Here is a 19,945-nt window from a genome sequence, read left to right as displayed (position 1 = left end):
TAAGTGTTCAAATTACAGCACAAAAATAAAATAAAAAAATAAAAATGAACCTACACCTCTTTAACTTAGTCCTGGCAGGGAGTGCGTTGTGGCTTTCTCTCCAGCGCTTACAGGGGTCTTAAGCCAACTTTTTTTTTTCAATTATTTTTATTTCTAGGCCTCGCGTCCCCCCTCCCCCCACCACAACTGCAGGGCAAGCAGGAAGGTTTTCGGGCAGCTAAGGGGTTAATAATATGTACTCTTCCAATAATACAAGTGGCATCCTCCTGCCGCCATCTTGTGCTACACAACCCCTTTGAGGTTTCCTCTATACCTCCTCCCTCCCTGCCATCCGTGTATATTTCCCCATCCCTCCCCGCCGTTGAATCATCGACAGCAGCCCAGGGCCCCTGCAGAGGTTTCCAGGCTGCTGTCTGTGTCCGAGGGCAGCGTTGGGTCGGTGGACATGGAGGAAGCGTCAGCTGATGAAGAGGAGGTTTGAGGCTGGGAGCCGTCAGTCACTGCTGCACCTGTGCTATGAGAAAGCAGAGAGAGAGGGCTTAACTGCAGTAACAGTTCACTGAAACACGGAATCCATCTCAGAAGGCCATTCTAACGAAGAATATTAAAGCCCAACTATATCATTAGTTTGAAATCGGCTAAAAACATTACAAGTGCACAAAACAAAAAGGTGTGCAAAGTCTTACAGTTCCTTTGACTTAGCCCTGCATCATGTCAGTCCTCTGAAGAGGGACTGCTGCTTCCACGTAGAGGGCAAGGGTCCACTTCTGCAGCATGCTGGCAGGGGACAGTCTTTACTACTCAGGATGTGGCTGCTTTCTAAAGAACACAAATTATAACACTTTGCACACCTTTGATGAACCAGAAAGGTATTTTTTTTTAAAAGGCGGTTCAGTAGGGCCTCGATATATACCTTAGTAATGGATAACAAGCCAACTCAATTTTCCTCTAAGAACCTTTGATATAACAAGCCCAGATTTCATGCAACCCTGGATCCTTGCTATACACAGAGCCCCTTTTTCCGACACACTTCCCCTACCATTCAAAAGCCCAATGACAGAGCCGCAAAGGACAGCACAGCTCCTCCTACTGAACTGTTGAACGGTAGTTTAATGGCTTGAAGATCGGCTACTGTAAAAAAATGGCCAGTCCACTGGCGCATTGTTTCTGGATGATGCACCTGTACGTCCTCCCCTGAACGCATTATCAGCATGGCTGCAGCAGCTCCCACGTCATTAGACACAGAGCTGCTTCATTTCCAATAATTGTGGCAAAAGAAAAAAAATCACATCACCCTGGAGTGACAACTTTGCAAAAAGGGGTCATTTTGGGGGTCTTCATAATGTCCTGACATTTTTATTTGCTATGATTTATAAAAGAAAGAAACAGGCTTTTTTTCAATTCTTTTGGCTTTTTAAAAAAAAACTTTATAGTGTCAAAAAATAAATAAATACAAAAGCGGTTATTAAATACCACTAAAAGAAATCTCTATTTGTCCCCCCAAAAATTATATAAAATTAATTTTGTTAGTGTTGTGTACAGAGGAATTCTCAGCCTAACTTGCAGAGCTGAAAACTGGCCTGGTAATGCAGGGGGTGTAGCATGCCGGTACTGAAGTGGTTAAAGTGTATTTTCACTTTTGCAGCCACATTGGGTTAACAACTCTTTTATATTTCTTACGTGTTCCCATTCACATACCATAAGCTAGGATTTTTTTTTTAAATGCTTCCTGCAGCTTAAATTGCTTTTACTTTGGTTAGAGTTTTTGACTTCTTAAGTACTTGCGTCTCCTTCTTTGTTATATTAGGAGGGTTGTGAGGGGTTTGTTTATTATAATTTGAAGTAGATTTGAACACTGCCTGTCCTAACAAAGGATTAAAACCCTGGTTTGTGCACTCTTTGTTAATGAAAGAAACACAATCCACAACTTTCAGCCCTAAGTCTTTCTATAAGGACAGAAACTGGAAGCAGCCAAGTTGCCTGCTGCAACAAAACATCTAAAATGGTAAGAAGTACATTATGAACACAAACATAGAGGGGTTGTCTCAAATGTGACTGCAAAAGTGGAAATACACTTTAATTGCACTGGGTTTAGAGCTTAGCTCCAAGTCAGGCAGACATGGAGGCTCTATTTAAGCCGTTCTCCCAGGATACAGGATTTCCACTGGGGCACATAAACCAACCTGGGCACTAACAAAGCAATTTGCAGGCACCAAAAAGGTTTTTGCACTCTAAGAGTATTACATATTGGGCCAGTTTTTTTATGACCTTGCAGGACCTCATTACTACCCAAATTATACTAACCTAAAGGGGCTGGCTGCCCACGGATCACACCATTCCGGACTCTTTCTTCCCAATCATGGACTTCCTTGTATATTAACTCTGTAAAAGAACACAACACAAAACTGTCAACACAGTCCTTGCTAGTTTTTAATGCAGAAGTGGACCTCTGTGATGCCCTCCCCATTAATGAAAAGCAGCAGTAAAATAATGTAGGGAAAAAATAATGGATATACTTACCTCTCTGGTTTCCCTGATGAAAGGCTATGTCCGACCGACAAGATCCTGAGTAATGGTGAGCACTGCAAATCTTGTGAGAAGACGCTGCAGCACAGTGCTGGGATATTCTACATTCCCCTGATCTTACCTGAGGGTGGAGGACGTCACCCTCACCTTGACGCGGTGAGTGAAAATGGTGGGAAAAGTAGTATAAAAATGTTTTTCGTCCTACAGGTTTGTTTTAATCTATACTATATCTACTGTAGATATATATATATATATATCCCCACACTTAGCAGCCGGTATGTACCATCCTAAATAAATCCTGATCTAAAAATGTAGCTGGTGTGCAGGGGATAACAAACAAAAAAAAAATATGACTTGCAATTACGCTTAGTACTGTTAAATACATTACCTTTCCATTCCTCTATCGTGTGTTCTCGCTCATCCAGCTGCTTGTCTGGAATCTTTGGAGGTGGCTGTTAGGGAAAAAATAAGTCCACATGGTTAAAAACTACAGGCTTCCCATAATAAAAGTGCAATAAAAGTACCCCATAAACCATCTACAAAACATATAAAGCACAATTATACGCAGCTGTGCCACAAATGTAGTAAATACATTCTTGGCAAGTCTGCGTGAGTGCATTCCCAACATGTCACCATATACAGTAAAAAGTATCTTTTTCAAAAACATATGTACCTTTTATCATTCTAAATCAGTTCTTGAACCCTAAGTCAAGTGTGCCTAGGCTGAGATGATGCCATCATTCTGCTGCAGGGGCAACAGGAAGCATTTTCTCAGTATCCTCTGCCTAAGTAATTAGACTGCAGCAATGTCATATTGTAGTCACAAATGGGGGGGGTTCAAAGCACTTTTTTTTCACCAGATACTTGCTACCCACTTCCTCATTCCTTGACTAGGTGAGGATGATGTTCCCTGGCCACACGAGAGATTTTGTGTAGTCGATAATACGAAATCACCTGCACTCCATGCAGCGTACAGACCTTGAGTAAGAGGTTGGTGCTTGAAGTGACAACACGGATGGCGCCGTGTCAGATACAGTCCATATTAGAAGTCACCAGCACTCGATGATGAGAGCAAGAAGTAAAGCACTTATTAAATCGTCACATGCGTCAAACAGCCAACGTTTCGGGGCCACGCACGGTCCCTTCTTCGCCCAGCACATATCATCAAGTGCTGGTGACTACTATTATAAATTTTGTGTAGTGACACCAGACAGTCACAGTTACATCATCCCCCATACACAAAAGCGGAAGGTAGGTATTCTCACAAGCTGCAGAGAAGCAAAGAATTGAGAGGCAGCACCAGGACAGTAAGTATATGGGGGGGGGGGGTCAGGGGATGCCCTTTCCAAAGACACTGTCACTTTGCCCTGCATAGGAAAGGTGACAGGTCTCTTTAATATTCCTACAAAAGCTGCATGTGAGCTAATTTTGGCCCAAGGATGTAAATATGTAGCTAGCTTCCTTGGGTGAGAGTTTGGCCGGTCCCTTCTCTTGCCACTGTACTGGCCCAAAGCTGTGATGAGCAGCATTATTAGCCAAAGACAAGGTGGTGAACAGTGAGGTCAAGGTCCATAAGAGCTCCATAGGTTAGCTGCCATGCATGCACCGGGAGGGTGGTGGTGAGGGCAGAAGATCTCTGAAATCACTTTAGGTTTTCTTTAAAGAAATTGGTGGGAAAAATAAAAAGGAAAACACTTACTGCTTCAGCCTCTAAAGCATCGTACCAAACGTTGATGTAAGGATGCTGCAAAGCGTCGTCAACGGAGATCCTCTTGGAAGCATCTATAACCAACATCTTTGAGAGCAGATCTCTGGCTTGGCTGGCTGCAGGGTGTAAAAACAGGTTTTATGTGATAATGATCACTGTGAACTCATGACATATGCAACAGGTAAAAAAAAACAAAAAACGTTTTTATCCTCCGACTACCTGAAATGTTTGATTTGTGCAGCCAATCGGTACTTTTCTGGTTTCTCTCCACGTTAAATGTGTTTTATACACAAATACTGAGCAACTACTGCACACACGTACTTACAAAAAAACAACAGCTCACCCCTACACAGTATTCAGTTAGTTTTAGAGCGTGCACAATCACAAAATAGCCCCTCTACACTCCAAAATATCCCTCCACTTCACTATGCAGATCCAACGTTTTATTTGTAACAAGACTCAAGTTGATTGTGGTGTCAGGAGTTCGTTCACAGGCATACTAATGGCACAAACACAAGAATCTGCAAGACTGTTATCCTCCGCATACATGAAGTACATCAAAAAACAACAGAAACACAATATATTGCAGCTTACCAGTCCTTAAAGTGGAACTAGGCCCAACAATTCAGTGTCTTCCAAAAGAGGTACTTTCAAGGCAAGCCAACTGTCAAGGTTGCCACTGTGCTTATTTCAGCTCTCAACTGAACCTTTTAGCCTTCAAATGGCTGATGTCATAGCCGATTACTTGTGCAGCACCATGGCAACTGCAATCCAAATATAGAGGCCAAGATAGCACCTTCCTTGGCTATAAAGGATACGAGATGTAGTCCCCGCTTTAACTCCTTTTCTACCAGCGCCATTTGTAAACAGCAGCAGATAGCAAGAGCTTTACAGTCAAGTGACTTAACTTGACAGTTATAACTTCTTCCTGCTTTGGAAACATTGCTAGCTACTGACTCTGGATCTTTTTGTAATGGATGTATATTTTAAGGCCTTGGTTCTTAACTGGTGGGTCATGACCCAAAAGTGGGTCGCCACATGCCTTCTTTTCTAGGCGAGAGACTCCTCAGCCCTCTCCCAGCTCAACATCGTCAGTTCTCACACCAAGCAACCATTAAAAATATGCTGCCCGGTACTGTGTGCCAACTTGAGGTGGGATACATTTTTGTGTGTGTGAGAATGTCTGTGGTTGTGTGTGTCAGTGTTTTTGAGGGTCCGTTCAGACTAGTACACAGTCCCATGTTGTTAATGCACTGTACCATGCAAATCACACCTACTGAGCATTCTGGTGGAAGGTGTGTTGCCATTAATTTGAATGACACCCCAAACGCACCTTCCACCCACAGTCCGATCACCTGCACTCACACTCCTGGTACTGCAATGCATTCCATTGCAGTGAGATTTAAGTCGTGGCTTAATGACCAAGGACAAATGTGGGTCCTGAGGTTACACAGGTTGAGAACCACTGTTTTATGGAGTATGTATCCTTCATGCATTGGATGACTAAAGCTTCATTTTGATAACCTCACATTTCTGTGTAAGCATCTTGTAAGCTATTTGAAATGAAAGAGTTAAATAGAGAACAGGCCCCCTCACCAGTTTGCTATAGTATAATGCTTTTAACTGTTAAAACTACAGCTAACGATGCCTGACCATTGCTGCCTTTATTAGAGAGTTGGTCCACAGAGCCAATGGAGCATGCATACCAGTAACAGCACAAAAACAAGTCTACACTCAACAATGTGGGACCTTTACTAGGTGCAGATGTCGTTCTTTTGATAAGCAACCAGAGGATATCCTTGAAGTGCATCTAAAAAGAAAGCATGCTCACCTTTTAACTTGTTGTGCTCAGAGTCTGCAGGAAACAGGACATCTGGAAAAAGCTTCTCAAAGCTGTAACCTGCATATTTGGGTCTGTTCTCCACATATGTTCTCACAGTAGGCTGCAGTTTCTTCATGAACTCTGGGCAGGGAGTCCCCAGTTGCTCAATGACTTTGTTCCACTGGTCAATATCTGGTACTGGAGCTCAGGAAAATGTGAGCACAGGAAGAATACAACAACAAAACAAATGCCATGCAAGTAGCCACTAACTGCTTTGGAAAGTGCATACAGTGTGAGCTATGGTTATTAGTTATAGTAGCAGTACATCATTATCATACTTGATACTTAAAGCCCCACTCTGGGCCAAATCTATATTCAGTAGCTTGTTTGGCAGATATATACCATGTAATAATGTAAGCTCCATTGACCTCTTAGCAGCAGCATACTCATCTGATTTTCCAGAACAGTCATCATTCAGAGGCTCGCTCTGTCAAATGTTTCCTGTCCACGGAACTGGACACTTTACCTGCAGTATGTGCATTAGGGAAACTGGGCACCTCAATAGCCCGCCATAGTTTTTCCTTCTGCAGTACTGACGGAACTACATCAGTGTGAACCAAGCTTGATGGGTGGGAAGTTTTTTGAAAATTAGGCGGCTTCTCTCTGCTGGTTTCACCCCACCACCAGCCTTACTGTATCCCAGCTAAATCTTCTCAGTTGTTGAGGGTGCTGCATGTTGAACTCCTAGAAATGCCCAACTATTTTTCGGGAAGAGTTTAAGACGAAAAGTATTTCAGGGTACAAGGTAAACACAATTAACATTTGAAGATGGTTCTCTTGGAGTTATTAGCTGGTCACACAAAGAAAATGTAAGGCTAATTTTTTTTTTTACCAGCTTTTAATTGCAAATATGATTTCCACTCACCTCATAGTTCTAGCCGACCTGTGACAATGAGACTGTCACAGGTCGGCTCAGTAGATCGGGAGGTGAGTGAACACATACCGGGTTCGCTCACCTCTCGATCCTGTCACGGCTCTCTGCCGTGACAGGGGAAGGGGCTGGATTCCCCTCTCCCCGCTCCGATCTGCCAGTGCTGACTGGTGGAACGGACGGGGGCGGGTACAGCTGTCTCTACCTCTAGATAGGCAGAGCCAGCTGTCACTCACGCAGCTGGGCGGATCTCGACGTCCATGTCGGGATCCGCTCCGGCTGCGGCGTCTCAGTATACCTGTAGGCCATAAAATCATCTTACAGTCATTTGTTAAATTAAAGATTTTGTGGTTACCCACATTCAATGTGTTCTCACTTCCTGGTCTATTGAGGCACTGGTGACTTAACCCTGGCCTCACAGCTGGCTACAAGGCTGAAAGGCTACATCTCCAGTACCTTCAATGAGATTGTGTCTTTAAAATGAGATTCTGCTAAATCCCTAGAGGGTTTGGGCAATACATATTAGTTTTCCTACAGATGACTAGACAGATCTTTGACTGCGCAGGCATGAGAGTTTCCTGTGCATCATCAAGGGGGGCAGAAGCTATTCCAGGAAGTAAAAGGTAGCAGCAAGGATAAAAATAAGGTATTTAGATTTCTCAGTTAGGTTAAAAAGGGAGGAGATTTTAAAAATGTGATTGAACAGCAGATATCAAAATAATAAAAATTAAGCCTTTACTGTAATACTTACCTGTTTTCTCCAGCACTGTGGCCTGCAGACACTCTGCTTCGCTCTCCTCTCGCCACTGCTCTTCCGGGTTGACACCCAGCAACCTTCAAACCACTTCCTGCGACTTCTGGTTGCCATGCACGCACCCCGAGGGGTGAATCATCACGCCAGCCTGGGCACACAGGGCTGCTGCCAAAAGTAAGCTGACAAGCCTTTTACAGACCAACTCCTACCAATAATGTTTTGGGACAGAGCAGGAAGCAATGGAATCCATCTCCAATGGGGACAGAGATAGTAACACAATCACATTTAATTGATAGACTGGGGAAAGGTTATATACTCATAAGGTTTTTTTGCTCTATCCTGTGCTAGTGTCACCCGCATCCCCCCTATTTTTTTTTCTTGTGTCAGCAGCAGAATAGAGGGGAAACCTCCCTTACAAATTACAATTAAAAAAAAAAAAAAAAAAACACACTTGACAGCAGTTCTGTATCTAACCCATGCTATTAAAAACCCCCCAAGGTTTGTCTGACGTTGGACTTGATTCTTTTGATACTTTTGGCGATTTGAGACTGAATATTCCAATTCTTCCACAAGCACTATTAGGACTGGCTCTGTCATTTTGATTGGTGACTGACTGTTTTTTGTAATCAAAACTACATATTACGAAAGCCCAAATGTAACATCTAATTCGGATTAAAAACTAAACTGAATGACCCACATGTTACGTAGCTGTAGGTTAAAAGGAGAACTATGGGGGTGAGTGCTTTTCACTCACCTCATAGTTCTAGCTGACCTGTGACAATGAGACTGTCACAGGTCGGCTCAGTAGATCGGTTAGTGAGCGAACACATACCGGCGTTCCCTCACTTCTCGATCCTGTCACGGCTCTCTACCATGACAGGGGAGCGACTGGATTCCCCCCTCCCCGGTCCGATCCTCCAGCGCTGACTGGCGGAACGGACGGGGGAGGGTACAGCTGGCTCTGCCTCTAGATAGGCAGAGCCAGCTGTCACTCATGCAGCTGGGCGGATCCAGACATAATTGTCGGGATCCGATTCAGCTGCGGCGTCTCAGTATACTGCGAGCTGCCCATGGCAACCCATCAGCTTCTCTCTCCACAGTTTGTTCAGCTGAGATTTGAATGAATGAAATGAAGAGAGAAGCTGATTGGTTGCCATGCACAGCTGCTCCAGCTTTTGATTAATCCCCCCCAATGTCAACCGAGCTAGCAGTGAAGATTGTCTATACAGAAACCCCTTAAAGTTTAAAATGGGGAAAAAGAAAAAGACGAGAAAAAACTATTGTGCGCAGTTGACCGCTCTTATTTTAAGTTTCTAGCTGAAAATCAATTGCACCCTCCAGCTGGTCCATGCCACACAAGAGCATCAAAGATGTAGGTCACTTGGCTGAAGCAATGTTCTATTATTTATTGGTATACTGTTACACACTCCAAGCAAGGAGCACAATCCTGTTAGAACCTAGGCTAAAACAACAAAATGGTAGTCAAGTAGAAACTTGTAGACAGAATGAAGGTTAAAATGCTTTTTTATTAATAATGTACCCTTCCAAATCCCAATTACAAATAAGCATGGCTTAATGAAATTAGGATCCAGGCTCAGTTATGTTCTCCATTCGGGATTGATATTTTTAACTTTTTGTGTTAAAGCAGTCCTGCTGCTAAACTATAGTCAGTAAACCAAGCCATATCTGTAGCAGAAGACAGGAAATACTTACCTTTCCCGCTGCCGAACGCTGCTTCCCATGTGTCAATCTCCTGGGTTCCCCACAGTTCACTGGTCCCTCCTGCTGACCTCCACGTCAATACAGTATATAGTAGTGATGTGGAGGTCAGAGAGTGGAACCAGAGAGAACTGCAGGGGACACAGGAGATCAGCACTTCTGAAAGGGCCAGGTTCTGCGTGGACTTCAGCAAGAGTAGCATTTACAGTCTTGTTTTACAGGTACGTCTTGCTTTACTCACGCTTGCATGGCAATAGTATTTATTGCTTTAAACAGAATTATTCGCAAATGAAGAAGCAAACCTGTGGTGGGTTTAAATAGCTAAAACACACAATTATGGGGATATTAAGGTGCCCACATCCAACCTTACTATTCCGAGTACTCCGGTACCTGGAAAATTATTGTCCAGAATACTCAGGAAACAACAATCACATGTCTTGTTGTCACCGTATGATCCACTCCATCCCTTTTTCTTTTCCATTCACCCTGCCTTGGAAAGGTTCAGACCTTTCACAAAGAACACAAAGCAGTAGGTTTTGTGTACTTCTAAAGTGTGACTATGGGTAAAAAAAAAAACCAAAAAAAACCTACATATATGATGTAGCTGTATAACACAACAGTTCAGTTATTTTTCCACTTCCAGTAACAGGCCAAGCTGTACAGTAAAGTGACAGGTACAGAGTTGACACAAACCAAACAGAACTGACAGGGCTTCACCTAATGGCCCGCTTTTACTCATATGGCTTCAGCCAAAACTGTAACTGCTTAGAAAGTGTTAGCTGGACTTAGACATGAATTAGTCTAATTAAAGTGCATGCCTTTTTAAGACTAGACTGTCTACAGGGTGACAATGCTGTTCTGCAGTGAAATCCTACAACAGCTTTGTCACGCTAAAAATAACAGATCTGCTGGCAGGATCAACAGGTAATAAAAATAATTTTTAACAGGGAAATTTGGGGGGAAAAAAAAAAAAAGTTACTAGTACGGAGGTGAGGTATACAATAAGCGTTCCACACCGATTGACAAACAGTCCAAAAACATTTTAATCAATTCATATTAATGGGAAGTTGAACAGCCAATGCATTTCGGGTCACTTCACATTCATGGGGACCTGGATAGTGTAAATTTTCAACTGAGAGATTAACAGGAGGAATTATCTCAAATGACAGTCTAAGTGCAAGAGCCCAGAGACTGTTCGCACAACATTGGGCTGCTAGTGACAGACTGCATCATATGTCATTTCGGATTCTTCCTATAGCTACGCTTCAGGTTTCCAAAAAAAATGAATGGTGCTCTTTAACCTCACACCTGCAGGACTCATGGTGATCAGAAGATAAAAGGGCCAGGCACAAGGAACAATCAGTTTGAAGGATATCAACTGTCCTGTCCTCTGACCCCCGACTCTAAAGCTAAAAAAGTCTGTAAGGCTAAACAAGGTGACAAATATACTTTTTCGTTTTTGGTTTAGAAGTACAGGAGTATTGCGCTTACGTTCTCAAAATATGTATGTTATTTTACATTTCCACAATTTAAACAATGTTACTATTAGAATCGCTATAACTAGGTTTCGAGTGTATACATGGGATTCTACATACACACTAGAGACATAAATGATGAGATTTGCCTTACATTAAGTTGTGTCAGTTCACAGGTCTAGTTCTGGTGAGAAAGCTTGTGAGACACAGACCGAAATCGCAGGTCAAACCTTAATGAACACTTGTGGAATATAGGGCTACATGTTCATGGGCTACATCTTAAGATCTCCATATTTTCACACATGCAAGGATCCCCAGTATATCTGTTATTTCAACCAGCACCATGTTATTTAGGGTGTACACTTAGTCCAGTACTTTTGTGTAGTGTGAGTATTTTGAACCGTTCTCGGGACCACTTGGAAGAGGTGGTCTGGGGAACAGCTCACTCGGAGTCTGCTACTGTTCACTGCATCGTGAGCCACTGCTCGATTATGGGCATCCCAATTCTCATGGAAGCATGGAAGGAGGGATCACCGTGGTCTGGTTGATAGAGATGACGCAAGTGTGTCCGGGAACGCATACTTACAGCACAGACCAACTGGGGAAGAGGGACAATCTTACTCGGGTATGGTTTGGTTCAACCGTGCCCAGTGAGAGTACACCCTTAAAGAGACCATATAAAAGGTTGCCAATTTTGGGAAAAGGGACCTCTGACCACAGTACACTCACCTTCACAATGCTTTTTTTCTTCCGTAGCTGTCACCCAGTGATCCAGATAAGGAAGAACGTGTGACTACCTCCCACAATGCAGTAATTGGGGCTAACAGGCAACCGCAAGGCCCGAGCACTGTCATATGTTGGGGAGGGTCACTTCTATCTCTATTCCCCCATACTAGGTATTTTGCAGTGGCAGCCACAGAAGAAGAAGCAATTGGGGAAGCAAAATATAAGGCAATCACAGGGTGGGCTTTAAATAGACCCTATAATTTTGCCCTAACCAGGACAGGTGATAGGGTCTCTTAACAGTTTGATATGGTGTTATTTAAAGCCAGTTAAAGTTAAACTTTAAATACCTGCATAAGCCCAATTGTGACTGGGTTCTAAAGCCCTAGACCAGGGGTAGCCCAACTCTGGCCCCCCAGCTGTGGTGGAACTACAAATCCCATGAGGCATTGCAAGACTGACAGCCACAGACATGACTCCCGGAGAGAGATGCATCATGAGATTTGTAGTTTCACCACAGCTGGAGGGCCGGAGTTTGGCTACCCCTGCCCTAGACTTTAGGACTTAAAGAATAGGTGCGCTTATTTGTGGGCCCTGATGTCCTACCCCAGCAACGAAGCCAAGAAATACACATAACTGTCCTTGTTTCACCAAGATCTTTAATACATGACCTACCTCATGCCACACAGCCATTTCTTCAAAATTCTCCTGGTGGAGTCCTGGCAGTGTATGCAATGGAATGAACAGGGATCATAGAGGGCAGGTTTTCTGTGGAGTAGGAACAGGCAAGTATTTGCCCTGAGAGCAGCTACGGGACAGCATTTGGACACAACAAAGATAGCCATACACTGGTAGATTCTCTTAAGTATGTTCATACGAAAAATCTTTTCAGAACATTCGGAAACTTGACTAATGTCATTTCATCAATATTGTTTAAACGTTTCATTAGGAAAATGAATGGAGTTTATTTCCCCTTAGATATTTTTAAACAATTTATTTTTCTGCGCCCCTAAAGATTGTAAACTGTAAACTTGCTGGGCCACTCGTACATATTGGTTCCAGGTTACACTCATATTGTCAGCAATAAACCTACGTCTACAGCTTACCATGCTATAAAGCTCTAACGAATATAATGGTACTACATAAACAAAAGATAATACAATGCCTGTATGCAAGGATAGAAATCAATAAAAGGAAGGAACAATAACATAATCTATCTCTTGTGTTTGGGAGGTGAGCGGTGGGTGGTAAGAATCAATGGGAAGGATACGGTCTGTGCCGGGGAATAACACACCCCCTTTGATCATCTCTCCCAAGATGCAACCCACTGACCAAATGTCAACTGAAAACAGAACGCAAGTCAATTAACACAGGATGGCCTCGTACTAAACACCAGAAATACACAAAGATGGGTGTGTGATGTTTCACCAGTCGCAAAATAAAAATATATAAATTATGCAATTTGTCTACATATATCAAAAGGCTTAGAGGAGAACTCCAGACAAAACTTTTTTTTTTAGTTTTTGCTAGACTGAGGAAGAGTAGAACCTCTTGCAGGTTTTTACTGCCATCATAATCCCATCTCAGAGATTCACTTTTTGCCTTGGTGACTATTATCATGGAGTAAGGCCGCTTTCACACAGACGGTCCGATCCGGTCCGCCAGTCAGTTTTTCAAGCAGACCCGATCGGATGGCCAACACTAGTCTATGGGCAGCTGGGTCTAAATGGCTTGGTGTCCATTCACACCCGGTTACGCGCGACTTGGGCCAGGTCTGGTAAAACAGACTGAACACATTTCTGTTTGGACGGACCTGATCGTGTCGGATCGGGGGTAATCTGATGTAGACAAATGTCTGTTTACATCCAATTTTCCATAGGCTGGCATGGGGTCCGTTCATTTAATTTTTTCCCTCCATCGCAAGATAGTGTGAAAAATAAAACTAGACGGACGCGGATGCCACAGTGGTGACATCTGGTCCGTAACGCTCTGATCAGGAGGGGATCCGTGCACAGATCCCCACCTTGTCAACTCGTGTGAAAGGGGCCTAAGGAAAGTGAGAGGAACTCTAAAACCTTACAGCTGTCACCTGAACGGGAGGTGAGAGTGACAACTGTCAAATGGCGGGACTTTTTGGAATTTCCTTACACTTATTGTTTTTGTCTCCAGGACAGGAAAGTCTGCAATCCCTCCACTAAGGGGGCCCAGCCAGACAACAGGCAAACCTGACAGAGCTTCTAGGCCAATATAAAACTAGAAAAAGGTCTGGTTGATGTTGCACTTGAAAATATTTTTTATTTGGACAAGAATATCATTGCTACCAATTTATATTTTTGTTCACTTGTGACCTTTTCTTTACTTTTAAGCTACAGATAAAAGGTGTTTAAAATGAAATGCATCACTATGCAGATATATATTTGCTTTAGAGGTGCACCATAAGGGATACCTTAAAACAAAGCGCTCCTTTTGCCCCTTTGCCCAGCACTAACTGATCCCACTGTTCCCCTCCAAGGGGCACACTTACCAACAATGGCCATGGTCTTTTTTGCACATTTACATCCAGTGCTGCAAGTCCCCTCTCCTGCCTGCACCAACACTTATGGGGCTTGTCTACTTTTGTCTCCGGCCTCGACCCAAAGACAGACCAGCCCTTAGAAGTCTATGGGACGTTAATGCGCAGGTGGGCTGGAAGAGAGATTGTTTGCAGTGCTCAACAATGGAGGCCACGGCCATATGTGTATACAAGTATGTATCTGTGGAGGGTGGGCTCTTAACTCGGGGCAAAATGGTTAAGTGCAGTTTGTTTTAAAGTGACCTTGTAATTAAATGCAGAGAAGTGTCAATCTAGCACATACCCAAACATCTTTTGGGGAGCCTACTTCTTTTAGGTGGCGTGTGCACAGGAAGAGTACTGCATGATATGGTACATAAACATAGGCAGAGAAGGGAAAGGGGAAAGGGGAGGCTGAAGCAAGACATCACAGTCCATGAAGAGAAATGAATCAAGCAGCAGGCAGTCTGGAGTGAGCTGGATCATGTTACATGCACCCTGTCCATTCTGTGTCAGCTTGTCTGGAAGATCAAGTCCACAAAACGGTACTATTCTGTTTTAAAGTTCACAACAGATGGATTAAAATCCCAGCTCCTCTCCATTTTTTTTTAATCTACTGCTTGTTAAGAACATGTGAACACTTTCTGGGCACAATTTGCACAACATGGCTAACAATCCACTTATTTTCCCCTATAGTGTTTGTTCATCACTGGTCGGACAAAGAAAATCTTCTTCCATCAATGGGAATCTAAGCATTACAGCCATGGAGCAATGCCCATGGGGTCAAGCAGAGTTATACTATGGGGATCCTGCTATTGAAAAGTGTCACCAGCCTAAAGCATTGACTATGTATTCTGTATCAAAAATACCAGTGACTTTCCAACAATCATTTTATGACTGTAAACATTACTTCCATCTACATAATATCTGGTAAAAAAAAAATCTAATTGTGACACTGCAATGTAACTTGCTGCTGCAATTTTGCATAGCATCATACTGCATCTCACATCATATTTGACTAAAGTGTATGTGAACCCAAAATCTTTTTTTAGTATGTTTGGCATCATGCCTCACTGTATACAGTTTTCTTAAGCAATGTTTTTGTGAATCTAATGCAAAGTTTTTTACGTGGAGATCCGGCCTCATTGGGTGCCAAAATGCACTGGATCCCATCCCGCCTGGCTCACTGTGTTCTGGGGAGTGAGGGAGCGTGGCCGTGCATTCAAGTAAATGGCACCACAGCCTCGCCTCCCGGCCACAGTGCGATCGCCCACAGTGAAACGCGTGGCACATTAATGCCTGCGTTCTGGTCCGATCAGAGACAAAAAATACAATTTTATCTGACCTCACACAGTGAGGCCAGGAGGGGGGGGGGGGTTTGCCGCGCCATCGACTCCAATGCACTGCCATGCCCCCCTCCCAAGAACACAATGAACCGGCCGGGATGCAATCCAGTGCATTTCAGCACCAAATCGTGCCGGAACGCACTGGGGATGGTGTGATCTAGCGCTCTAGTTGTTTGTTGGGCTGATGAGATCTGCCAGGTAGCAGTTCAACAGTCAACTGAAGGCGTGTGCACAGCAGGCTGACAATGATGGTACTATTTGCTAGTCAGTGGCTTACCGTTGTCAGCCGCTGGGAATTGTGATCTCTGGCTAAGAAACTTTGCAACAGAGTCACAAAAAAGTATTTGTTTAAGAAAACTGCATATGGTGAGAATAATCTCCTGTCCAGTGCCCTAAAGAAAGAAGAGCCGTCTCTTCTATTACCGATTCTGATGAGCCCGCATGTGCAAATATCATTAGGCTACCTTGTCAGATCAACTTAGTCATGGCAAGCATCAGGCATAGATCAATTCATAACCCAGTACTGAGCCCAAACAAACCTAAGGGTCCATGTGGATGAGTGTTCTAGTAAAACACTGCGTTCTGCACATTCTAACGCACAAAGTTATGTGTGAATGAAAAATGCAGCTGTTAGCAAAAGAAGCTGCATTTGACCTGCCTTGCCAGCAATACAAACCCACATTAAATGGGACACACTGCATGCAAAAAAAAAAAAAACAGCCTCTGAACTGCCATATGTACTTGTCACCTAAATTTAACAGGTTTTTGCTGACCTGTGAAAACAACGCCTGTCGAAATGAGCTCTAAAATGGCTAACCTAGCATTGACTGCACACAAGTGCGTAGAAATGCAACCGTATGGATTAATTCAAAAAAGGAAGATCGCCAACCAAATAGATTGTAACTAAAAACTGCACTAACCCAGCCATTCATTGGTTTAGAGCAGGGGTGGCCAAACTCTGGCCCTCCGGCTGTGGTGGAACTACAAATCTCATGAGACATTGAAAGATTCTCACAGACATGACTCCCGGAGAGGGATGCATCATGGGATTTGTAGTTTCACCACAGCAGAGTACCCCTGGTTTAGAGTAAAAAATGGTTACGAGATGGTTTCTACGGTTAGCTGTACGTTTTTGTAATGCTTTATGTTGTATTAAACATTGTTAGATTCTATCTATCCATCTCCTGCTGGTAGGGTCAAAGTACATCTAAAGGCTTCTGTATGTCAATCTAAACCCATCCCCAATCCACATACATGATACAAAAGCTTTTCATCCCAGTAAAGTAGAAGCAGACACATACTACATGAAGGTGATAACGCTGCTCTGGATTCAGGAGAAGTGTAGCAGCATTGCCACTCCATCACAGGAAGCTGCACGAGGGGGACTTTACTAGCAAGATCAACATTTTTAAGACTTTGCGGAGAGTCAAAAGGGAAAAAACTGTAAACGCAGATGCACTTACAGCTAACTGATTCAGGACATTTCTTTTTAATGGTAGGCCATGGATGTACTTTAAGGCCCCATTCCCACTGAGCGATTTATCGCGCGGTAATTCCCGCGATATCGCGGCTATTTACCGCGCGATAATCGCTCTCCAATGCATGGCAATGGGGCTCTGTCCGTCGCTGTCGCGGGTCGTGCGTCGCTACAGCAGGACCCTTTTTGGAGCGGATTTTGCCACGATTCTAGCTTGCTCAATGCAAGCATTCGCGCGATATCGTGCAAAATGAGCAATTTTGCGAATTGCTCAGTGTGAATGGGGCCTAAAGCAGAATTCCAGGTAGACATTAAACATGCTTTAATCCAGTTAGGTGTCCTCTAAAAATTATGAATTCATTTTTGCCAAATATATTGGCTCCTTCAGCAGGTCTATACCCTTCAGTTGTCGAGTAAGTACATGTACAAATGATACAGCTCACCCAGTGCAAATCCAAAGACAGCCCACATCAGATACAAAATAGTTCAAGACAGAAGAAAGCAGGGCAAACTCTTCCAAAGGTATGGTAGAACTCCAGCCAAAAAGGTTTTCCTTGTTTAGGACAGAAAAGGTTAGGCCCTGTATCAGTGGCTCATTGCAGTGTGTCCCTTAGAGAGATAAGTCCTCACCAGAGTGGAATTCCCATTGTTAGCGGGGATGAGGGAATAAAGGGTTCCCTTGTTTAGCCCGTTGGACTGTATGACCCAAAAAAGTCCAGTATATATCCAGCTTTAGGCCTCATTCACACTGCCGCGCGTATATGCGCGTACGTACGTATTGTACTATATGCAACATATGCAAATAAATGGCTCCATACACACAGCCGCGTATGGAGCCGTATATTTGCGCAGCGTATATATGCGCAAAAACAGAATGGAACAGAGATGCGTCTGGGCAGCGTATCTCTGTGTATTTACGCGCACATACGCGTGTTTGCGCGCATATACGCGCATACATGCGTACAGCACATTAAAATTCCATTACGAGTGATGCATTCTGGGATTGCATATAGTGCATGCATATACGCGCATAGATGCGTATATACGCAATATACAATTTTGCTTGCGTTGTGTGTGAATGAGGCCTAAGTGGTGACACAAAATAAATAAAACCTTTACCAATTGAACTAAAGATTTAAAAAAATGTCTTTGGTTGGAGTTTTACTCTAAGATATAATCACATTTTTAATTTAAGTCACCCAAAAAGGAACTGAACTCTGGAAGCGGTGTCCAAGAAAAGGCAAGCAAAGGACAAAAGGAGGAGTAGTCACCAGTATGGCCTGTGGTCTCCCTGCAGCTGACCTATTCCCCAGTACTGACTAACCAAGCCTTGTACTCCTCCACTGTGTCTCCATGCGGAGGCGGCCATTTTGGTAGACGCAGGGCTTTGCTTCATTCTGTCAGAGCCTCCAGCAAGGAGAACAGTGAGAAGCACAACAGTGACATCACCAAATGCCAAGACTAGAATTCAGAGGCAGCGATGCCTGAGATCTCACACTGTAAATATACATATGCTGTGAGGCTGTAGGTACAGGAGTGCCTGGACATCCTCACACACCCAGGAAGTGCATTGCTATTTTTCAGCATGGATTCCAGACAAAATGAAGGGTACTACTTGGGCACAATTAAAATTGTTAGAGGTTATCTATACCATAGAAAATCTTCAGTTTGGGAGTTCAGGTCCACTTTAATGCAGCAGCAAAAGACACATTTTAAGAACACCCTTTAACTCTTTTTTTGGAATTGTATGAACACAACAAGCATATAAGAATCCTGTCACCATACTCTATAACCTGTGTGTGTATATATATTAGAGAAAAGGCTTGCTGCTACATGGAGTGAACATTTACACAATGAAAAATATAAAGTCTGATGTATACTATCTACTAATAACATTCATAAATACGTATACAAAATGAACCATATCCAGAATGATGCATTGTATAGGATTTTTTCCCCCTCTGCAGCCTTTTCTCCGTTAGCTGTCACATCACAGGACTACCTGCCAGTATTATTCTATTGAGTTACTGGACAGGTAGTCAATTGTATGTTAACAGATATTGCTTCTCCGGTGTTCATGTTTGGCTAGATCTAGAATTTGTAGGCCTTGCTTATACATATGGTGCCCTCAAAGGGCAGTTGACAGCCGGTTTAAAAGCGGCCAAGAGGTAATACTGCTGCCCCCTGAATTGCTTTTTTTTGTTTTTTAACCCAATGGGGATTTTGCATTGGCAAGTGGTTGGCTTATGGTTGCAGCACGGTCCCATTGATTTGACAAGCCTGCGAAATGCAACACACTGTATAAAAGTTGCAGCAGCGTGCGTACATAACTGAGCGCTCTGCCATATTATGTTTTAGGTGGGCGGCAAAAGCCTGTCTTTACCGCCCCCGTACACAAGGCTTTAAAGATGGAGTGTCACTTTGTGTAAAAAGGTTCCTCCGACCCACTGATACTCATCTTCTTGGGAGCGCAGGCAAGTTACACAGACATGGTCACTTTGCTCTGAATAGGGAAGGTGTCATTTTTTAACAAACTGGTAAATACTTCTTCATAAACCAACTTATTATGGAGGACTAATGATTCTTTAAAAGGAGAACTATGAGGTGAGTGCTTTTCACTCACCTCACAGTTCTAGCCGACCTGTGACAATGAGACTGTCACAGGTCGGCTCCGTAGATCGGGAGGTGAGCGAACACATACCGGGGTTCGCTCACCTCTCGATCCTGTCACGGCTCTCTGCCGTGACAGGGGAGGGGCTGGATTCCCCCCTCCCCGCTCCGGGGGAGGGTGCGGGTACAGCTGGCTCTGCCTCTAGATAGGCAGAGGCAGCTGTCACGCACGCAGCTGGGCGGATCTCGACATCGATGTCAGGATCCGCTCCGGCGTCTCAGTATACCGCGAGCTGTAGCTCG

At 43.6% G+C, this 19,945-nt stretch overlaps 1 protein-coding gene across 6 annotated transcripts in view; it reads right to left on the bottom strand.

The window, feature by feature from the left end:
- Positions 1 to 6: 6 nt before the first annotated feature.
- LOC108794648 (mitogen-activated protein kinase 8) overlaps positions 7 to 19,945 on the bottom strand; it is a 30,135-nt gene continuing 10,196 nt past the window's right edge. The window contains exons 6-11 of one of the 6 annotated variants that reach the window (XM_018565721.1): positions 12,929 to 13,000; positions 6,066 to 6,248; positions 4,226 to 4,350; positions 2,915 to 2,978; positions 2,305 to 2,382; positions 7 to 509 (exon numbers count right to left, since the gene is read on the bottom strand). In XM_018565721.1, coding sequence (XP_018421223.1) covers positions 367 to 509; positions 2,305 to 2,382; positions 2,915 to 2,978; positions 4,226 to 4,350; positions 6,066 to 6,248; positions 12,929 to 13,000 — 665 coding nt within the window. In that variant the 3' untranslated portion in view covers positions 7 to 366. Of the gene's footprint in view, positions 515 to 2,304; positions 2,383 to 2,914; positions 2,979 to 4,225; positions 4,351 to 6,065; positions 6,249 to 12,928; positions 13,001 to 19,945 lie in introns of all 6 variants that reach the window. The other 5 variants (XM_018565723.1, XM_018565725.1, XM_018565722.1 and 2 more) reach the window with 5 other exon arrangements.

Source organism: Nanorana parkeri, unplaced genomic scaffold, assembly GCF_000935625.1.
Source record: "Nanorana parkeri isolate BGI_ZX_2015 unplaced genomic scaffold, ASM93562v1 scaffold880, whole genome shotgun sequence".
NCBI classification, from domain to species: domain Eukaryota; kingdom Metazoa; phylum Chordata; class Amphibia; order Anura; family Dicroglossidae; genus Nanorana; species Nanorana parkeri.
This window is presented reverse-complemented; position numbering and strand designations above follow the sequence as displayed.